At 39.3% G+C, this 22,151-nt stretch overlaps 1 protein-coding gene across 6 annotated transcripts in view; it reads right to left on the bottom strand.

Annotated features, from left to right (window-relative positions):
- grik1a (glutamate receptor, ionotropic, kainate 1a) overlaps window positions 1-22,151 on the bottom strand; it is a 363,004-nt gene that overhangs the window by 61,235 nt on the left and 279,618 nt on the right. For all 6 annotated transcript variants that reach the window (XM_073045690.1, XM_073045693.1, XM_073045692.1 and 3 more), the window contains one exon: window positions 16,349-16,572. In XM_073045690.1, the coding sequence (XP_072901791.1) occupies window positions 16,349-16,572 (224 nt within the window). The remainder of the gene's footprint in view (window positions 1-16,348; window positions 16,573-22,151) is intronic.

Below are 22,151 nucleotides of genomic sequence, written 5' to 3'. Positions count from 1 at the left end.
GTCCATTGAAGCTATATGGGTGGAGCTTGAGGAATAAGAAAGCGGTGACCATGTAAATGGGATTATATTACAGAGCAGTGGGATTTAACAGAGCAAATTTATAGAGGTACCAGGCAGTTGCAAGAAAAATTAGGTTGTGATAGTAAGTGATCTTAACTTTCCTCATATTGGTGGACTCCCATTCTGTAAAAGGGCTGGATGGGACAGAGTTTATCAAGGGTGTTCAGGAAAGTTTCCTTAGTCAATATATAATGGTCTGAGCAGAGAGCGGGTGGTACTGAATCTTCTGTTAGGGAGTGAGATAGGGCAGGTGACAGAAATGTGTGTCAGGGAACATGTTGATTCCAGTGATCGTAATTCCATTAGTTTCAAGATAATTATGGAGAAAAATAGGACTGGTCTCATGTTAAGATTCTAAGCTGGAGAAAGACCAAGTTTGATGACATCAGAAAGGATCTGGCAGGTGTGGACCGGGATAGCTTGTCTTCTGGCAAAGGGATACTTGGTAATTGGGAGGCCTTCAAAAGTGAAATATTGAGAATGCAGATTTATACATCCCTGTTAGAATAAAAGGCGAGGTTAACAACTTTAGGGAACCTTAGTTTTCAAGAAATATTGAGGCTCTGGTTAAGAAGAAGGAGGTGCATTGAAGGGATAGGCAGCAAGGAGCGAATGAGCCATTCGAAGGATATATGAAATGCAAGAGAACACTTAAGAGGGAGATGAGTAGCACTAAAAGAAGGTATGAAATTGCTCTGCCAGACAAGGCAAAGAGAGAATCCCAAGCACTTCTACAGATATATTAATAGCAAGGGACAAAACTAGTCCACTTGAAGATCAACGTACATCAGATACATGGATGGGAAGTGTATAGAGGGCTATGGTCCAGGTATGGGTCAATAAGACTAGTCAGAATAACAGTTTGCACCTACTAAATGGGCTGAAGATTCTGTTTCTGTGCTGTAATGCTCGATGACTCCACGACTCTAAAGAATAGAGGCCTCTAGGGACACTCAAATGATTGAGTGATCATGTAGATGATGGCTGGAGGGAAAATATATGTCCACTCACTTCTGCATTTCCCATTATCCACAATGTGCAATAGGCATCCATGGGAAAGCATTTCTATGATCCTAAATGTTACAAATAGCAGCTTTGGTGTGCTCCATAGGCATATGCTGTTAGGAATCCCAAGTGACAAGTATTAAAATGGGGAGAAAGAATCTCCTAACAATTTTTGAAATAGTGAAGTACCAAGGTTTTACTATTCTTGTGAAATTCACCAGATTGAACAGTAGAGCAAATCCCTCATCTACTTAGTACACTATTTGAGTGAATTTTATTTCCTAAACAAAACCATCCCAATTAGGTATAAAATGGTCAGAAAACTGCTAAATATGGGGTTCAAGAACTAGAATATCATAAGCTTGCTTCTTCTTGTTTCATCCGATGTCCTCGAGTCCAATGGAGGCTGGAAGCCTGATCTATCCTGGAGTTGGAGGACTGTCTGTGTCTGAGAATGGGTCAGTGGGTGGATAATAATAATTAGAATGATAACAATAACTTATTTATGGAGACTGTTTCATACAAACGATGTAGTTCAAATGGGACAAGGTGAAACAGGAAAATAAAAGACAAAATTACGTTAGTTAAAAGGAAGGTTACTGTAAGTAAATAGGCTTTGAGCCTGTGTTTCAAAGTATTAATTGAGTCTGCAGCCCTTATTGTTTTGGGTACTGAGCTCCATTGTTTAGGAGCATAGCTCAGAAAAGCTGACCTGCTAATTATCTTTTGAAGGAGACTGTTTAAATTTAAGAAACTGGTGGAAGAAGACCTGGGAGCTCGAGCAGGATTACAAAATAAATGTGGTTCTGTGATATGCTCTGGTCCCAGACCATTGAGAGCTTTAAAAAACAAGTAATTGGAACTTTAAAATCAATTCTAAAAGAGACAGGAAGACAATGTAGAGTAGTTAGGATGGGAGTGATAAACTCCCTCATTCTGGTTTTAATTAAGAGTCTAGCAGTGGTGTTCTGAATGAGTTCAAGTTTGTCAATAAATTGTTTTGGAAGACCAGTAAAAAATGCATTGCACTAATCTAGTCTATATGATATAAAGACAGGAATTAGTTTTTCAGCATCATTAAACGACAGAAACAGATATACCTTTGCAACATTTCTTAAGTGTAGAAATATTGTTCTGGTCATTTTCTTTATGTGGGATTTAAAATTCAAATCTGAATCAAGGATAACTACTGATGTTACAAGGGGAGCTAAGTTCCCAAGTTTATCAAAAAGTTTATCTCTTTTGGCTTTGAGACGACCTATAAGTAATTCAGTTTTATCTTCATTTAGTTTTATGAAAATATTGCTCATCCACTTGTTTATTGCAACCAGCCAATTAAGGGCACTGCCAGAGAGGCAACCCAGTTCTCAAGAAAATTTAGGAGAATGCTGTAGTCAATTCAAATTTCAAAGTTAAAGTAAATTTATTATCAAAGTACATATGTCTCCATATACAACTCAGGTATATTTAATAACTCCGTAACAGATTAATAATTATAATAGAATCAATGAAGGACTGCACCAACTTGGGTGTTCAACCAATGTGCAAAAGACAACAGACTATGCACACACAAAAGGAAAGAAATAATAATAATAATAAATAAATAATATAAAATCAAACTCAAGCTTAATTATCATTCAACCATACATGAATACAGTTGAATGAAACAACTTTCCTCTGGGACCAAGGTGTAAAACATACACAGCACATTCAAAATAGCAAGCTAAAAAACATAGTCATGCAAAAAAAGCACACACTCCATTTCGTCCAATCAATGAGCAGCTCACTGATGGGTTAGATGTGCGGTACCTAAAGTTCTTGAAGTCCAGCATTGTCTTGTGGTCGTTAAGAAGACATTTAACACAGAAAAAAACTCCTTTGGTTGGACCATGAGAGGCTGCTGCATCTGAATGCACTGCCATCTTACCGGAACAGTGAAAAAAGCAATAAATACAGAAAACTTGAGATGAAGAGTCCTTGAAAGTGTGTCCTTAGCTTGTGGGAACATTTCAATGATGAGATAAGTAAAGTTGAATGAAGTTATCTCTTTTGGTTCAAGAACCTGATAGTTGAGGGGTAGTAACTGTTCCTGAACCTGGTGGTGTGAGTCCTGAAGCTCCTGTGCCTTTTTCCTGCTGTCAGCAGTGAGAAGAGAGCATGTCCTAGGTGGCAGGGGTACTTGATGATGGGTGCTGCTTTCCCGTGACAATATTTTGTGTCAATGTGCTCAATGGTGGGAAGGACTTTATCCTTGATGGACTGGGCCGTATCCTCTACTTTTTGTAGAGTTTTCTGTTCAAGGGCATTGGTGTTTCTGTACCGGGCTGTGTTGCAGCCTGTAAATATACTCACCACTACACACCTACAGAAGTTTGTCAAAGTTTTAGATGTCCTGTAGGATCTTTGGAAACTCCTTAGGAGGTAGAGGTGCTGCCATTCTTTCTCTGTAATTGCATTTATGTTTTGGGCCCAGTAGAGGTCCTCCGAAATAATAACACCAAGGAATTTAAAGTTGCTGAAAATTATGTCCAGGGCAGGATCTGAGACCCTGTAGGCATCAGTGCTGGGCCCAAGGTTGCTGACAATTTTGATAAGGGCCATCTCCGAGTTGTGGTCATTTTTGATAAGGGCCATCTCCTCTAAAACCTGACTGAAACTTTTCTAGAATATCGTTCTGACTCAAAAAGTTGTTGAGTTGGTTGAAAATGACTTTCTCAAGAATTTTTCACAGAAAGGGAAGACTTAATATAAGCCTTATAGATTGGATATATTTAATAGTTAGCAAGTACCTCACTATTAAGGTTTGGGTTTTTAAGTACGGGTTTGACAGCTGCAATTCTGAAGATAGCTGGAAAAACTCCAGTTTCAAGGGATGTGCTTCTAACAAAATGGAAAACACTATCAAAGGAGTCCTTAATAAGTGTAGTAGGGACAGGGTCGAGACAGCAAGTGGGTGATTTCACTACAATCGTCTAGAGTTCTAAATTGGAAATACTTGTATATTTTGACATGGTTGCCATCTTTTTATGAGGTTGGCTATAACAGTTATCAGTAGCTGTAGCTATGCTCTCACTATTGGAAGTAAATTTTGTTGTTAAAAATACTGCAAATTCCTCACATTTTGTGGCAGATGCTTGACTGAGATCATTACACATTGGAGCAAGGTTCAACAGTCATTTTACAGTTGAGAACAATATTCTTTATCTGCCTCTATTGTCTGTAATAGTCTTGGAAAAATGTGCTCTTCTTGCAGAGCATACGGCAGCATTAAAAGAGGCGAGGTTTTCCTTGATGGGATGCCGGGAAGGGGCGTGTTTCGTTGCTGCTGTTTTGGTCAGTGTTGCAAGCATGCTACTTTGCTGTCAGAATGTGTGGCGAAACTTGCACACTACCACCCGCACATCCTCAGGTTATGTTAACTGTTAATGCAAATGATACATGTACACGCGATAAGTAAATCAATCTGAATCTATACACATTCTGGACAGGCAGATTGACCCAGGACTACAAGGGGAAATTCTGCAAATTGGGTTATCTGTCAAACTCACTTTCAAAACACTGATCCTTGGATCAATACTAACCTGTCACAGTTCTCAGCTCGCGATTTCCCAACCACAATGAATTATATATATCTTTAAAGCTCCTCAGATAATGAATTGTTAACTGATTTCAGTGATTGCTGGTGAAGAGTGAATTGTAAATTTGTAATCAGTTGTGACATGGAAGTCACAGAGCATGATCCTGAACAGTAAATCACATAACCTCATCCTTTCCTCTGGCACCCACAAACTGATGCTTATCTTTAAATTCTTGAGGGAATATTTTGTAGATCTGAATTAACATTTGAAACACATTCTAAGCGTATCAAAAAGACTGTAATGAAAATCCCGAATGAACATCCAACAGTAACCTTTTGACTAAAAAGCTGAAATATATTTTAATCTCTATCCTTTCCAAATGCTGCTGTTCCACTAAACATGCCATTACTAACAAGTTTGGAGACCTCTTTGGAAATGTAATGGCAATTTTATAAAGAGTAAAAGAGTGGTGAGAGTTGATATTGGACCACTGGAAAATGATGCCAGTGAGGTAGGAATTGGGGGACACAGAAATAGCAGATGAACTTAGTATGTACTTTGCTTCAGTCTTTACTGTGGAAGACACTAGCTGTATATCAGAGGTCTGTGAGGGTCAGGGAGCAGGAGTGAGTGCCATTGGTATTACAGAGGAAAGAGTGCTAGGCAAACTCAAAGGTCTTAAGGTAGATAAGTCACCTGGACCAGATGGACTACATCCTAGAGACCTGAGAGAGGTTGCTAAAGAGGTAACAGATGCATTGGTCATGATATTTCAAGAATCATTTGACTCTGGCATGGTCCCAGAGGACTGGAAAATTGCAAATGTCACTCCACTCTTTAAGAAGGGAGGAAGACAAAAGACAAGAAATTATAGGCCAGTTAGCCTAACCTCAGTGGCTGGGAAAGTGTTGGAATCCATTCTTCAGGACGAGATTTCAAGGTATTTGGAGACTAATGATAAAATAAGTCAAAGTCGGCATAGTTTCTGTAAAGGGAAATCTTGCCTGACAAATCTGATAGAATTCTTTGAGGAAGTAACAAGCAGGGTGGACAAAGGAGAGGTTGTGGATGTCATTTACTTAGATTTTCAGAAGACATTTGATAAAGTGCCTCACATGAGACTGCTTAACAAGATAAAATCCTAAGGCATTACAGGAAAGATACTGGCATGGATAGAGGAATGGCTGACAGGCAGGAGGCCGTGAGTGGGAATAAAGGGGGCCTTTTCTGGTTGGCTGTCAGTGACTAGTGGTGTTCCTCAGGGGTCAGTATTAGGACCACTACTTTTCAAATTGTTTGTCAATGATCTGGATAACGGAATTGAATGCTTTGTGCAAAGTTTGCAGATGATACTAAGATAGGTGGAGAGGTAGGTAGTGTTGAAGCAATGCGATTGCAGCAGGACTTGGACAAATTGGAAGAATGGGCAAAAAACTGTCAGATGGAATACAGTGTTGGGAAATGTATGATAATGCATTTTGGCAAAAGAAACAATAAAACCATAAGACTTAGGAGCAGAAGTAGGCCTTTCGGCCCATTGAGTCTACTCTGCCATTCAATCATGTGCTGATCCACTTCATCCAGTCAACCCCACTCTCCTGCTTTCACCCTATACCCTTTGATACCCTGGCTAATCAAGAACCTATCTATCTCTGCCTTAAATACACCCAATGATCTGGCCTCCACAGCCACTCGTGGCAACAAATTCCACAGATTTACCACCTTCTGACTAAGGAAATTAGTCCACATCTCAGTTCTAAAAGGATATCCTTTAATCCTGAAGTCGTGCCCTCTTGTCCTAGAATCCCTTACCATGGGAAATAACTTTGCCATATCTAATCTGTTCAGGCCTTTTAATATTTGGAATGTTTCTATGAGATCCCCCCTCATTCTCCTGAACTCCAGGGAATACAGCCCAAGAGCTGCCAGACATTCCTCATAAAGTAACTCTCTCATTCCTGGAAATATTCTTGTGAATCTTTCCTGAACCCTCTCCAATGTCAGTATAGTACAGACTATTATCTAAATGGGAAAAAAATTCAAACACCAGAGGTGCAAAGGGACTTAGGAGTCCTCGTGCAAGACTCCCAGAAAGTTAATTTACAGATTCAGTCTGTGGTAAAAAAGGCAAATGCAATGTTGCCATTTATTTCAAGGGGAACAGAATATAAAAAGCAAGGAGGTAATGCTGAAGCTTTATAAGATACTAGTCAGGGCACACTTTATCTCAAAAAGAAAGTATCGTCTTTGGAGAGAGTCCAAATGAGGTTCATGAGGATGATTCTGGGATTGGAAGGGTTAGCATATGAGGAGTGTTTGGCAGCTTTGGGCCTGTACTGACTGGAATTTAGAAGAATATAGGGGGATCTCACTAAAACCTACTGAATGTTGAAAGGACTAGATAAGGTGGATGTGGAGAAGATGTTTCCTCTGGTGGTATTCTGAAGTAGAGGGCACAAGCTCAAAATTGAGGGGCAACCTTTTAGAATAGAAGGAAGGAGAATTTTTTTAGTCAAAGACTGGTGAATCTGTGGGATGCTCTGCCACTGGCTACAGTGGAGACCAAGTCCGTGGGAATATTTAAAGTGGACGTTGATAGATTCCTGATTGGTTGGGGCATCAAGGGATATGGTGAGAGGCATGTGTATGGGGTTGAATGGATCTGCGATCAGCCATGATGGAATGGCGGAATGGCCTTGATGGGCTGAATGGCCTAATTCTGTTCCTATGTCTTGTGGCATTTCTATTTCTATAATACTTTATATAAATGAACTGACACTTTCTTCATTTAACCATTAGAACTTAACTATTACTATTAGTATTCTTTTACAAATGAAGAGCAACAATATGAGAAAGAATAGGATAGCATACAGGAGCGAGACAGATCAGTTGGATGAGTGGTGATGCAATAACAACCTTGCACTCAACATCAGTGGAACCTAGGAATTGATTGTAGACTTCAGGAAGGGGAAGTCAAGGGAACGCATACCAATCCTTATCGAGCAATCAGCAATGGAAAGGGTGAGCAGTTTCAATTCCTAGATGCCAACATCTCCAAAGATCTGTCCTGGGCCCAATGTTTTGATGCAATTACAAAGAAAGCACGTCAGCGGCTATATTACACTAGGAGTTTGAAGGGTCTTGATATGTCACCGAAGATTCTAACAAGTTTCCACAGATGTACCATGCAGAGTGTTCTAACAGGTTGCAACACTGTCTGGTATGGAGGGACCACCGCACAGGATTGAAAAAAGCTGCAAAGGGTTATAAACCTAACCAGTTCCATAATGGGCACTAGCATCCCCAGCATTAATAATGACCTCAAAAAGCAATATCTCAAAATGGGGGCATCACCCAGCAAAAAGTACGTGCTCTCTTCTTATTACTAGCATCAAAGAGGAGGTCCAGGAGCTTGCAGACAAATGCTCAACATTTTAAGAACAGCTTCTTTGCCACCACCATCAGATTTCTGAACGGACAATGAACCAACACATGAACACTACGTCACTATTTGTGTTTTCTTTTTGCACGACTTATTTAATTTAATGTTTTATGTACGGTATATTGCTTCTTGCAATTTATAGTTGTTATTTATTGCACTGTACTGCTGCTTATAAACAACAAATTTCACAAAATACATCAGTGACATTAAACATAATTATGATTCTGAATATTTTAATTTTCCATTTGTCTTCATAGATGTTCAAAAGCAAGAAAAAAACTACTGTTAATTATTAACAAGAAAAAAATCTGCAGATGCTGGAAATCCAAGCAACAAGCACAAAACACTGGAGGAACTCAGCACTTAAGAAAAATAGTACAGTCAACATTTCGGACCAAAACCATAAGGGTTAAGGGTTTCAGCCCTAAGGGTTCTGTTTGAAATGTCGACTGTATTTTTTTCCATAGATGCTGCCTGGCCTGCTGAGTTCCTCCCACATTTTGTGTGTGTTACTATTAATTATTAAGAGATTTGGGCTTCCTTCCAAATGAAAAAAACAGTGGCAACAATAGGAAAAAGCCTTTATCTCAAGAAATAAAACAAATTTACCACTCCCATCCTAACCAGATCTGGGACTTGAGATGAAATTGGTGTCAATAAATCTCTGGGGTTTCTTACAGTCATTTATTTTCCTGAAGGAGTTATAGATAGCAACTGAGGGGGGAACCCTATTTTTCATATTTTGCATGTGCCTCATGAGAATCCAGGTGGCACAGTAGCGTAGGTAGGTAGGTAGGCCTTCGTTAGTCTTGATAGACAATGGATTTGCACCTTGGAAGGCCTGGGCAAGGTTTTTTTTTAATGGAAGACCGGCAAGTCTCCCCTCTCCACGCCACCAATGTTGTCCAAGGGAAGGGCATTAGGACCCATACAGCTTGGCACCAGTGTCGTCGCAGAGCAATGTGTGGTTAAGTGCCTTGCTCAAGGACACACACACAAGCCTCAGCCAAGGCTCGAACTAGCGACCTTCAGATAACTAGACGAACAGCTCAACCACTTGGCCACGCGCCAACACAACACAGTAGCATAGTGGTTTGTACACCACATTACAGTACAGGTGACCTGGGTTCAATTCCTGCTGTGGCCTTTAAGGAGCTTGTACGTTCTCCCCGTGACCGCGTGGGTTTCCGTGGGTGCTCCGGTTTCCTCCCACAGTCCAAAGACGTACCAGTTGGTAGGTTAATTGGTCATTGTAAATTGTCCTGTGAATAGGCTAGGATTAAGACGGGGAATTGCTGTGCAGCACACCTTGAAGGGTTGGAAGGGTCCACTCTGCGCTGTGTTTGAATAAATAAATAATGATCAGTAAAAGATAAGTTCTTTAATTGTCCTTCCTCCAATCTGGAGGTACAAGGAATGGCAAATCACCAATAAACCAAGTGAGGTCAAGTGTCCTTGCATACGATAGAAAATGAAAGATCCTTCTGGTTCTTTCTGCTTCACTGCACTTCGCAATTTCTTAAGATAAAAGTTTTTAAATTTTAAATTTGTTGCTATTGTAAATAGTCTTTTAGCCCTGGACAGAAAAATTCAATAAAATGGTGGACCCCTGTTGCACCATTTAAAGTGGTTAACTACACCATATACATAATCATTCCTTTTCCTTTAATACTACATCCACACTAGACCAGACAATTTTGAAAATGCTGGTTTTGAGTGAAAACGATAGGCGTCCACACGATGTGTTTTTGGAAATATCTCTATCCACACTGAAACAGAGATTTTGGCAACTCTCCTCCTCCTGCACATGCACAGGACACATCTACTGTAAACAAGCGACATGTTTGGTGTCGAATTGCGCCGTAAAAGTGCGCGTTTGTGCAGTTACAGACTAGAAAAACTTAAAACGATGGACAGCTGTTGGCTCTCACGCAGGAGAACTTAAAACTAAAAAAAACAAATACTGGAGCGTACGGCAGCAACCGACGGACAGATTGACCAGGCTGACGATGAACATTGAAAAACTGACTAACCCTGTTGTATTAATAAAGCACCTTGTTAAATGTATAAAACATGTCTGCGTCAGTGTTATCTTGTATTTCCATACAATGTTACATTAGGCTGTTACACTTCTATTGTCAGAGAAGTACTTGTATAAATAGGTAAACCACCTTCATACGAGCAAGGACAGAAAACAGGGCAAAGTGAGTACAGTATACTTATTTATTCAGTAAGTTATGGGTCAAAGTAATTGGTGAGTACTTTTCTAACTCTTCTGGCTTCAGTCTCTTTGCCATCTGTTCTGAAATTGTTAGGTTGCGTTCAAGAAAACAATGAAATAGCGTGCTGCCGTCTGATAGTGTTTTCAGAAGTCTCTGGTTACCCCGTCCACACTGATCTGCCCGAGCAGCATTTTCAAAAATAACCCAACCTGGAAAGCGTTTCTGAAAAGCTCCATTTTCGGGGGATGAAAACGCCGTTTTAGTGTGGATGGAGGGTAAAAACGAAGAGAAAAAGCTTCAGTTATGGATTTATCCGGCGTAGTGTGGATGTAGCCTAAGAGTGCTTTTTTAAGATGACTTATTCTTTGAAACCATTTGTCCAGCAATTGATATGAACCAACTTAACACGTAAAATTCTCTGCAGACAAGAGGTCAACTTGAAACCAGCTTCAAGTTCATTTACTTCATCAAAGTCTGAAAGATAGTTTCCTGAGTGTGTCTGAAGTATCATTGGATATTCACCTGGATTTGCTCATTGCAGTCTATTATGCTGTGACATACACAGTTAGCATTTTTGAATGCACAACATTAACATCTTTCAAAGTACGAAGGACAGTATACATCAACTGCAGCCAACACTAATCAGAATACAAGCATGTGTTAACTGATGGTGACAATCTCAGGTTGATCTTAATCCAGCTACCTAACTTGCTAGACTGTTGGCTAATTTGCATTTTACCAGACCAGACCTCCTATAATCTCATCTCATTTAATCACATATTAGTTGGCTTAGTAAGAAAAAGTTACTTTATATGCAGCCACAGTGGTTGTGGGTTAACAAGTAGTATCTGTCTTGTCAGTTTAGGTAACTAAAGAGAACACAATTTCAATAACACATTCCAGACTTCATGATATCCAAAAAGCTTTTAAATCTAATGAAATGATTTTGAAAAGCAGTTAGTTTTTTTTTGCAGCCGCACAGACTCCAATGAGATAAATTCATCTGGTGTTACATGTTAATTCAGGGACAGATATTGGCTAAGGAAACTCCCTTGCTCTTTTTTCACATCCAGTTTAACCAGTGAATGGGACTTTCATGGAATGCTTCATTTCAAAGCCATCTTGCTGCATGGCACCCAACAACACTACAGTCTGTTGCTTTACCAGATCCTAATGCCAAGGGGTTGTCCCAGACTAATTGGTTAAATAGTGAAACAGCATTTGTTCTGCTTGGAATTGTCGGCATTAACCAGTGTAATTCAACCCATCACCTTCAGTGAAGTATGCATGCCACTGCCGTTCACCACGCTGGGGCTTCTGTTGGGACGTACCATACTGTGCAAAAGTCCTGGGCACACACAGGGCGCCGCAGACTTTTGTACGGTACTGAATTTGTCAACATGCAGCAGGGAGCGAGTCTGTAAATCTGGCAGGACAAAGGATGTTGGGAATGGTGTGAGAGGAGCACCCACAGGCGGCAAAGAGGAGAGCCAGGGCAAGGGGTGGCACGAGCGCAGACTCACCCAGCCCTGAGACACCAGGCGTTCCAAACAACTGGTTTATTGATCATTACAGAATGTCTCTGGTGCTCTCCGCTTCCTCCCTTCTCCCTTCCCCTTTTCCGAACCATGAATACTCTCTCTCTGCCCCCCGCCACTCTTAGCCTGCAACTGAAACCATTATCCGAATCAAGTTTATCATCTCTCACATGTCATGAAATTTGTTTATTTTCTGCAGTAGCACTACAGTGCAATACATAAAATTACTACAGCAGTATGTCTTAGGCATCCTCACTATATATACAATCCTGAGACTTCAGCACAGTACATTAATAGCTGGCAGACAACAGGTGACATCAAGATTTAGTTCTGATATAGTATTTCATATTGTCAAGTAGTTTTCTACATTAATATCAAGAGAAGAATATTTTGCATGAATGGGAAGTTTTCATTTTGAGTAGAGTGTGACATAATACATAAAGGGTCTTATTAAAAATCTAGAACTGCAGGCAAGAATGCTCTTAATACCTTTGGCTAACTTTAATAAAGTTCAATGTTCTATCAGATCTCAACGTGAACAACATTTGAGATTATCCAATATCCTTAGGAGTGATAGGAGAATGGTCATTAGGACAAACTTCTTCAGCCTTCAGCAAGTACTGTTTGTACGATTGTGGTATTCACATTCCAGAGATTTGAAAACAAAGCACGGTCAGACATTTCAGATTAACTCTGCCTGCTCTGCAGGAAAGTAGGGAACTTGGCCATTTCAATGAACACTATCTAATTATCTGACAGACTATCTGCTCAGTATTAGTTAGTCCAAATTAATGTCTGCTTTCTAGTGTTCAAGGCCAGGACTTAAAAATCCCATGACTGGTGAATCCTTGGGTCGATAATGAAGGTTGAAACCTGAAGGTCAAAGGGCCGATCGGGTGTGTGTGGTAATCGGAGGCCCGTTGTCTGTGAGCCTGGGCCAGGGACTGGAGGCTGGTGGCCCAGAGTGTACTGTCTTGGGTTTGGTGATCTGTATACTTGTGTGAATGGGTGGGAGGAAGGAAAGAAGCTTGTTTTGATGTTGTCGTTGGTGCTTAAGTTGTTCTGCTGAACATTGTGGGCATGCTATGTTGGCACCAGAACGCGTGGCAACACTTGCAGGCTGTGCTCAGAACATCCTTAGGATCCTGATAGTTAATGCAAATTACATATTTCATTGTATGGTTTGATGATACGTGAATCTGGATCACTCAAAAACATGTACTGTAAATTGCTGATAGCCAGCACTGTTAGATTTTCCAGAACATTGGACGTTATTCTTTTAATACCCTGATCCATTTTTGATTGTTTTTTAGTTGTTACTCAGTGTTGTAATCAATTTTTCAAAGAACTAGCTGAGTTAAAAGAGAATCTGGCAATCAAACGCCGGTAAATTTAAAGGGAATGGGGGAACGTCACTGAGATTTCTGTGCAATTGGACAATAGATGATCAAAGTACAGTCAATGCCTGTAAAGTACTCTAGGTGGACCAGAGGCCATGAAAGAATCTTTATAATGTATATCTTTCTTGCTCTGAAGTTGTTTTAAAGAAACCATTTATCCCTTGTCAGAGAACTGAGCACTCAGAGGTAGGAAAGAGTGGAGAAGGTTGAAATTATCAACATCTTTGCCACAGTTTTTAAAGGTTTCAGCTAGATCATTTTGCCAAAAGCATAAAAAAATTAAAGTTTATGTTCTGAGAACCTAGGCCTCTGCCTTCATAGAACATAGAACACAGAACACAGAGCAGTACAGCTCAGGAATCAGGCCCTTTGGCCCACAGTGTTGTGCCAAACTAAGTAAATTAGTCATCAAATGGCCAACTAATCTCTTCTGCCTAAACAATATCCATATCCTTACATTTTCCTCACTTTCATTTGCCTATCTGAACATCTCTTAGTCCCCAGTGTTTCTACCTCTACCATCACCGCGGGTAAGCATTCCAGTCAACCACCACTCTCTATGTAAAAAACTTGCCCCTCACGTCTCCTTTGAATTGACCTTCTCTTACCTTAAATGCATGCCTTCTGGTATGAGACACTTCAACCCCGGGAAAAAAGATACTGTCTGTCTACTCTGTCTAGGCCTCTGAAAATCTTACAAACCTCTATCAGATCTCCCCTCATTCTCCGCCACTCCAAAGAAAACAATGCAAGTTTATCCAACTTCTCATTATAGCACATACCCTCTAGGTCAAGCCACATAAGACCATAAGACCTTAAGATATAGGAGCAGAATTAAGCCATTTGGCCCATTGCACCTGCTCCACCATTTCATCATGGCTTATCAATTTTTCCTCTCAGCCCCAATCTCCTGCCTTCTTCCCATATCCCTTTATGCCCTGGCCAGTGAAAAATCCATCAACCTCTACTTTAAATAGACATAAAGACTTGGTCTCCACAGCTGCCTGTGGCAAAGAATTCCATAGATTCATCATTCTCCACCTAAAGAAATTCCTCCTCATCTCCATTCTAAAAGGATGCCCCTCTATTCTAAGGGTCCTAGACTCTCCAACCATAGGAAACATCCACTCTATCAAGGCCTTTCACCACTCCACAGGTCCCAGTTAAGTCACCCCTAACTCTTCTGAATTCTAGTGAATACGATCCAACGCTCTTCATATGACAAGCCGTTCAATCTTGGAATCATTTCCATGAACCTTTTTTAAACCCTCTCCAGTTTCAGCACATCCTTTCCAAGATAAAAGGCCCAAAACTGCTCACAATACTCCAAGTGAGGCCTCGGCAGTGCTATATAAAGTTTCAACATTATATCCTTGCTTTTATATTCTAGTCCTCTTGGAATGAATGCTAACATTGCATTTGCCTTCCTCACCACAGACTCAACCTGCAAATTAACCTTTAGGGAATCTAGTACAAGGATTCCTAAGTCCCTTTGCACCTCATATTTTTGAATTTTCTCTCCATTTAGAAAATAGTCTACCCTTTTATTTCTTCTACTAAAGTGCATGACCATACACTTCCTGACACTATATTCCATCTGCCACTTCTTTGCCCATTCTCTTAATCTGTCCGTCCTTCTATAGCCTCTCAACTTCCTCAAGACTATCTGTCCCTCCGTCTATCTTCACATTGTCTGCAGACTTTGCAACAAAGCCATCCATTCTATCATCCAAGTCAATAAGCAGGCAGAGGAGTGGAAACAATCAACTGAATGAACTGCTGATTACAGAATCATGTGAGAAGGTAAGAGATCTGCACACCTTTTGTGCAACAGCCACTAACTTCACTGTAGATAGTCTTCAAAGACTTTAATTCAAATCATCAACAATTCCAATGTGTGCTCACTCTAGAGGCAGGAATAGTGGGAATCAAATCTACAAAGACAATTCAGCTTTGAATCCTGCCTTACAATTATGTATCTGAAGCCAAAGAAAGTTGTTGTTTCAGTTCAATGCATTTAAGCGGCATGCCTAACACTTGTAAACTGATATTTTAAGGACCTCAGTCACCTTAGTTGCCATTTTTAGAAGAGAATGACCATTATGAAAATTCCATTTCACTGAGGTATTAACAAAGGTAAAGGATGTAGTGGAGTAACAGATCTTCTACAAAGGCAATAACTTCCACATTTCTTCCTGAGACACAGAATCAGAAAGTAGATAGGTACAGAAATAAGCTCTTTATCAATCATGTGTATAACAACTACCGACTACTTATGGCTGTTAATCCTCTTTACCAGCACCTAGTTTGAGGAGTTCTATGCTTCCATAAGTACAAATACTCATCCAGAGACATTATAAATGTCTTGAGAATGCCCACAAGCACTAAGTACTGAGGCAGTGCATTCCATGTCAATGTCTCAATGATTTAAATACTCATGCAGATACATTTTAAATGTCATGAGAATGCCCACAAGCACTATGCACTCAGACAGTATGCTCCACAGTCAAATCACCCACTGCAACCCATCAAATCCTCTTACCCTCTACCCAAAATCTACGTTCTCCATTGTTCAATTCCTCAGCTAAGGGAAAGGCTTCCTAAATATACGATATCGATGCCCCTCATAATTTTGTATACCTCTATACAGCACACAGCCCCTGTCCCCAACATTGTCCACTCCAAGGAAAACAAACTCCCCTCTTTTTTAAATTCATCTCTGCTTGACTTAATGAGCACTTAAACTCAATAATACACATCCTAGGGATGACTGAAATTATACATTAATCTATCCCTTAGAAAATCATTCAGTGTCAAGATCAAAACAAAGCCACTGTTGCTGATAGGGAGTGTTAAACATCAACACCAATGTTAGGTATGTTGAACTATAAATGTTCATTATATTAATTAGGCTGTAAATAACAAGAAACAGAAAATAAATGTGTAATAGTATAAGAGTGGAACACCATCTCAGTGTAAAAGAATCACCTTTGTTGAACACATTGTAGCACTGTTTGAGAGAGAAAATCGATTTAAATTATTACAGTAATGTTTCTCATTCTTTTTCCACTTGCTTGCCAAAGTCACAATCGTTACTCCTTACCTGGCAATAACGAACAGCACACAACTGACCCCAAGGCAGGCCAGTAGCACATACATCCAAATATCAGGAGATAATGGATTGAGAAAGGAGAAAACACCGGGGTTGGTGCCATTGGGTTTACGGTAGAGGATACTAATGCCCAGAGTCATGAAGGGTTTTGAGAAGTCAATCACTTTCTCCCGCACGTAGGTAATAGTTAGAGGAGCCACTGCTAAATCTGCTTTCTGCAAAAAAAAAGGAAGAAGGAATTGACAACTGTTCCGAATAGGATGCCAAAAGAACAAAAGTAGTCTCTTCAGCAATACTTTTAATTTGGCAACTCTGACAAATAGCTAGATAACTGCCTGGAAGTGGAGGCACAGTATCAAAAGCACTGCTATCTGATGTTTTTGACATAATTGTATTGGATTATATTTAACTGAAATTGGCTAGGGAAAAAAACTATGTAGGCAGCTATCTTCGTACAATAGTGACTGGTAATGATTGGTAATTCATATAGCATCCAACCACAGCAAAAAAAAGTTGGCACTGTGTTCTTATATAGTATAGTTAATGAATAACACTTGTCATTGTAAAGGACAAATATGAATTGAAATGATGCTCTCTATTTTTCACATAATAACTTTTCATCTTTTATTTTTCTTTCAACCAGAATGATAATAGAAAAAATTAAAGTTGCATTGATATTTTCACAGTCCATTGGCATCCCAGAAAACAAAATGTTCTCTTTACAAAGGCTGACTATAACTGTCAGGTCATTAGGGATAACAGATTAATCAATTCAACTAAATTGAGTTAATCTAGCTGTCTGAGTTAATTTGGTTATTGGAAAGCAAAATTCTATTAAAATTTAAAACAAAATAATTACTGCCTTTATAATATCTGCAGGACAGCAGTAAGGGCATCACTTCATGAAATAGTGTTTTGTGATGCATCAAAAGCAGTGTATTTTAATCCCAATCAAATTAACCTAAATATATCTTCATACTGAAGAATGTCAAATTGGAAAAATCTCATTTTAACATCTGCTTAACAGAAAGAGTATCATTGTGTTACTCTGTTTAATTAGATGCACAAGTAGGGGAAAGAAAAACAAATGTGTTTCTGTCATAACACAAACGTGCTGTGATCTAAACTTCAATGACACTTGCTATTAAGAAGCCAGTCTGTCATCACAGGAGATGTAGCATAATTCTAATTAAGCACACTGACAACAAAGCCAAACTTTCACAAATAACCTGATTGTGAAATTAAACACGATCCACATTGTTTTCAAATCTGTAATTTAAGGTAAAAGATGGCAATTGATAAAGAGCTGGATAAAAACATTAGACTAGTTGTGGAGAAATAATTATTTGAAGTTCAACCGTAGTTAAAAAAAACTTCATTAGAAAGTAGTTTTCATGTCTTGTGAAAATCCTCAAATGAATAATTAAAAAAAGGGAATCACTACTTTATATGAGAAGAGGTGCAGACAATTTCTTCACAACAAGCTCCCACAAACAGAAATTCATTGGTTTGATGATGTTTATAGAAAAGAAAATATTGGCCAAGTAATTGCTGAAATTCTTATGCTTACTTTTCTTTGTAATTAATTTTTTTATTGAAGTTCATCATCAAACAAACATTTCCATAAGATGTATTTCAGACATTGTACATATATATCATATATGTTTTTTCCATTATGCTTACTTTTCAAAACAGTGCAATGTTGCATGTAAGAGGACATGCAAAGCTCTAGTTTAACACCTCATCCCACAAGATAGTACCACTGCCTATTATTCTCATGCTTCAGGACTCATACAGGAACCTGCACCTTATGACTCAAGTTGAGTCCTACCAATTAAACATGATTTACAATGTAAAGAGGCGCATCACATCTACATGCTGTTGAATTCAATAGCAACAAATCGAACTACAATGAATAATAAAGGAGTGAAGAGGCTGCATAAAGCACTTCGCTATAATTCAAAGCTTGCAATCCAATTGTCAGAAGTATGTATTTTCTTAATGGTCATATTAGTTATTAAATCATATTTTAAGCAAATAATATTTCTGGTGTAAGATACTTCTACAGAAAGATTTTGATCAGCTCTGCTGGTCTTCTGGCAGCAAGATGAAATTACAATGTTGTTAAAACTATTAATCCTCATCTGTGACAAGTTTTAAATGTAAAATGGCTGTTATAAAAACTTGCCATTTGACACTTGCTGGTAAGCCTGCTGAACTGCCCTGGCATGGTTTAACATGTTGGCGGCTTCTACATGTTGAAGTTTACAACCTAGAGGAAGAAGTGCTGAAATGTAATCTTGTTTACAATTGGCAAAGTTACTGTAAACAATTAAACTACAATAATGGCCATTTAGCTGATATTTAGTTTACCACTTTGGTAACTTTAGGATGTGAAGCCCTGAAGCAATATGAATGTTTCAGCTAAGCTGAAAATAAATCAGCTATGCTTTAGCCTTCATTGTTGGCAGACAGCACAATTTCAGTGGAAGTGCACAGTATCAGAACATTAAAGACTGCTTCCTGCCTCAAGATACAGAAACCACTCTGCCTTATGTACCATCGCTAGTGTGCAGCCATATCTTGCTTTGTAATCTATACCAATAGGTGGATTTGGTATAGAGTACAAAGATAAGGGCCATCCAGTGGAAGATAGTTACTGGTCTGAATATGGTTAACTAAATGATTCTTTTTACATTGGAGCTGTAAGGGGTTTGAAACACTAATTCAAAACTTCAAATGAAACTGTTCTCAGAAGAAACCTGCTTTTTGTATATGCCCACAACATTTATTCTATTACTCTTTAAGGAAAAGAAGGAGAAAACTACACCAGACCTAAGTCACAAATTTCCTCTCTGGTTTTGGTCTGTTGCATCTCTGTCTTTCTGTTGTCATGTGTATTTCACACCAGCTTGGGAACAGTAACTTCTGTGACCCACCCTAGTTGATTTGAATGAGCAATTAAATACCTTTTTTTTTAAGAATCTGACAGTGGTATCAAAAATGCTGGTCAGAACTTTAAAATGCAGACACTTCAACTATAAGCCTTTTGAACAGATATTATTTCACTTAAGGATTGATTGCCATCCTTCCCTTAATTTATGCCTCACGATCACTGATTTGAAAGTAACTCAGTGACTGAAAGAGACTCAGTTATACACACAAATGGGAATGTTCCAGTAGATTCAAAGAAGGTTCTGCTCAATATTAAGCATTGGGAGAAAATGAACATTTGCAAATTCCAAAAGATTTATGATGTAAATTTTGATATAATGTAAATCATAATGTTATCCTTCGTCAGCTTATTTGAGCTAAAGTACATGTAGAAACACCAGCAAGAATCAAAGAGGGTAACAATAGAAACAACAGAAATGTGAGGGAGAGGGAGAGGGGGGAGGGAGGGAGAGAGAGAAAGGGGGGAGAGAGGGATAGAGAGAGAGAGAGAGAGGTTTGTGTGTGTGAGAGAGAGAGAGAGAGAGAGAGAGAGTTACAGCTGTGGTTCAATGAAATAGATGGGAATGAGGCAATGGCCTTTTAAGAGCTTAGTCAATTGCTCTCATGTGTCCAAAATATGTTAGAATTTTTCTTTTATGTCAACTTCCATTTATTTCATCGTAACAGACTGTATGATCAATATAATGAATGGAAAGGTTGTGAGGGTATATTGTGGTGGTGGGTACTGCTGTGACACAAGACAGAAGGGCCTCAATAGTCCACGTGACCTTTACCTGCACTTGCTTTCTGTGTTACAGTGCCTGAATTATATACACACTTGGCTTATAAAGGGAATACATTGCAAGTCAAAGCTTTACGATGGCTTTTGCCTCCACGAGTTGCTGTCCATCTAGGTCTTCCACAGCTGAACAATTTCATAGCCATAAATGAAGATGATTATGTGGTAAGTTTTAACAAAGATTTTTTTTAAAGATATCTAGGTAGTTAAAAGTAAACTGATAAACAGAAAGCAGTGAGTATTAACTAAAGAGTCATAAATAAAAATGGAATCTCACCACTGGACATTTATCTGCTTTCCACAGGAACCAGATCTGTTAAGATCCAATGCTGTCAATAGTTCTTGATGCTCAAGTATTTTACTAAATTTATGCTGCATTTTGAGAAATCCATTTGATTAATCAGTTAAGTTATGAATAAATATCTTTCAACACATTAGCAGGACATTACTCAGGGAAAAAAAAGAGCTCAGCACCTTCCCTTCAAACTTCATTAACTCCTATTTAATAGTCTGCAGGCAAAGCCTGCAATTGGCATATTCAGAATTACACTAGAATGAGGAAATACAATGACAGTTATTCTGACAAGGTATGTTCATTGAGTCTCACAGATCACTGCACAGCTGACATATCCCCCACTGCTATTGAGGAGGAACTACTTATTTGACATGCAGAAAGGATTAGTAAAAATAATACCTTTTCATTTATTGGAGAATGCTTCAAGACACATTCTAAAGGTACATTAAACTTAAAATGCTGGAAGCACTCAGCAGGTTAAGCACTGTTGGATGAGGGGGGAGGTGTGGGGATGGAGAACCACCAATGTTTCATTTCAAGGTCCCTTCATTAATACTGGAAAAGGAGACATGGTTGGATGGAGACAACCATGATAATGCCTCTGATGAGATGCAGACCAGAGTTGTTAAGGTCACAATTATTTTTAAAAACTACAAATGGAGAAGAAAAATTGAGATGAAAAATTGAGATACAGGACTACATCTACATCTGTAGGGGAGAAAGGAGACTATCAAAAATTAGTAAGTTCTAAAGTATACCTAGATGATTGATGGTGTGCAATTCCTTGCCTTTATATTGGGCATTCTTAGTACAATACTGGTAGTTGAGCACAAAGATATCAAGGTAAAAGAGGCATAAAGAATTATAGTGACAGGAGACTGGAGACTTTGTGTAAAGCAGTCACCCATTTGTGTTGGTTCTTCCAATGTAGCACCAAATGCAATACGCTAATTGAAAGCAAATTGCTTTTTTACTAGGAAGGACTGTCTGAATCCCCGGATGGTGGGAAGGGAAGAAAAGGAAAACAGCAGACATTGAATCTCCTGACATGGAAAGGAAAGTCATAAACATCTTCATCGAGTACCTTCACTCTGTCTGGCTTAAAAGTTGAGAATTCACAATAGCTACCCACTTTAATTCTACTTCCCATTCCTATACTGACACGTCAGTCCATGGCCTCCTCTACAGTCACCAAGAGGCGACTCTCAGGTTGATGAAGCAACATCTCATATTCTGCCTGGGTAGCCTCCAATCTGGATGGTATGAACATCAATTTCTTTAACTTCCAGTAATTTCTCCCCCACTCCCTTCTCTTTTCCATTCCCCAATCTGGCTCCCCTCTTACCCCTTTTCTTCTCCTCACCTGCCTACCACTTCCCTCTGATGCCTCTTCTACTTCCTTTTCTCCCATGGTCCATGACCTCTCCTATCAGATTCCTTTATCTGTTCCACCTATCACTTCCAAACTTCTCATTTCATCTCCCCTCCCCAACCCACTACCTACACCCTAACCTGGTTTTGCCTATCACCTGAAAGCTATTACTCCTCCCCTCCCTCCACCTTCTTATTCTGGCTTCTTTCTCCTTCCTTTCCAGTCCAGATGAAAGGTCTTGGCCTGAAACACTGACTGGTTATTCCTCTCCATAGGTGCTGGCTGACTTATTGAGTTCCTCCCGCTTTTTGTGTGTGTCACTATGGATTGGAAAATGCAGTGAGGAGAGGAGTGGTTGATGGAAATGGAAGACTGAATGAGAAACAGGGAATGG

This window comes from Hemitrygon akajei, chromosome 5, assembly GCF_048418815.1.
Source record: "Hemitrygon akajei chromosome 5, sHemAka1.3, whole genome shotgun sequence".
Lineage (NCBI taxonomy): Eukaryota > Metazoa > Chordata > Chondrichthyes > Myliobatiformes > Dasyatidae > Hemitrygon > Hemitrygon akajei.
The sequence above is the reverse complement of the archived record's forward strand: the minus strand, read 5'-3'. Positions and strand labels throughout refer to the sequence as shown.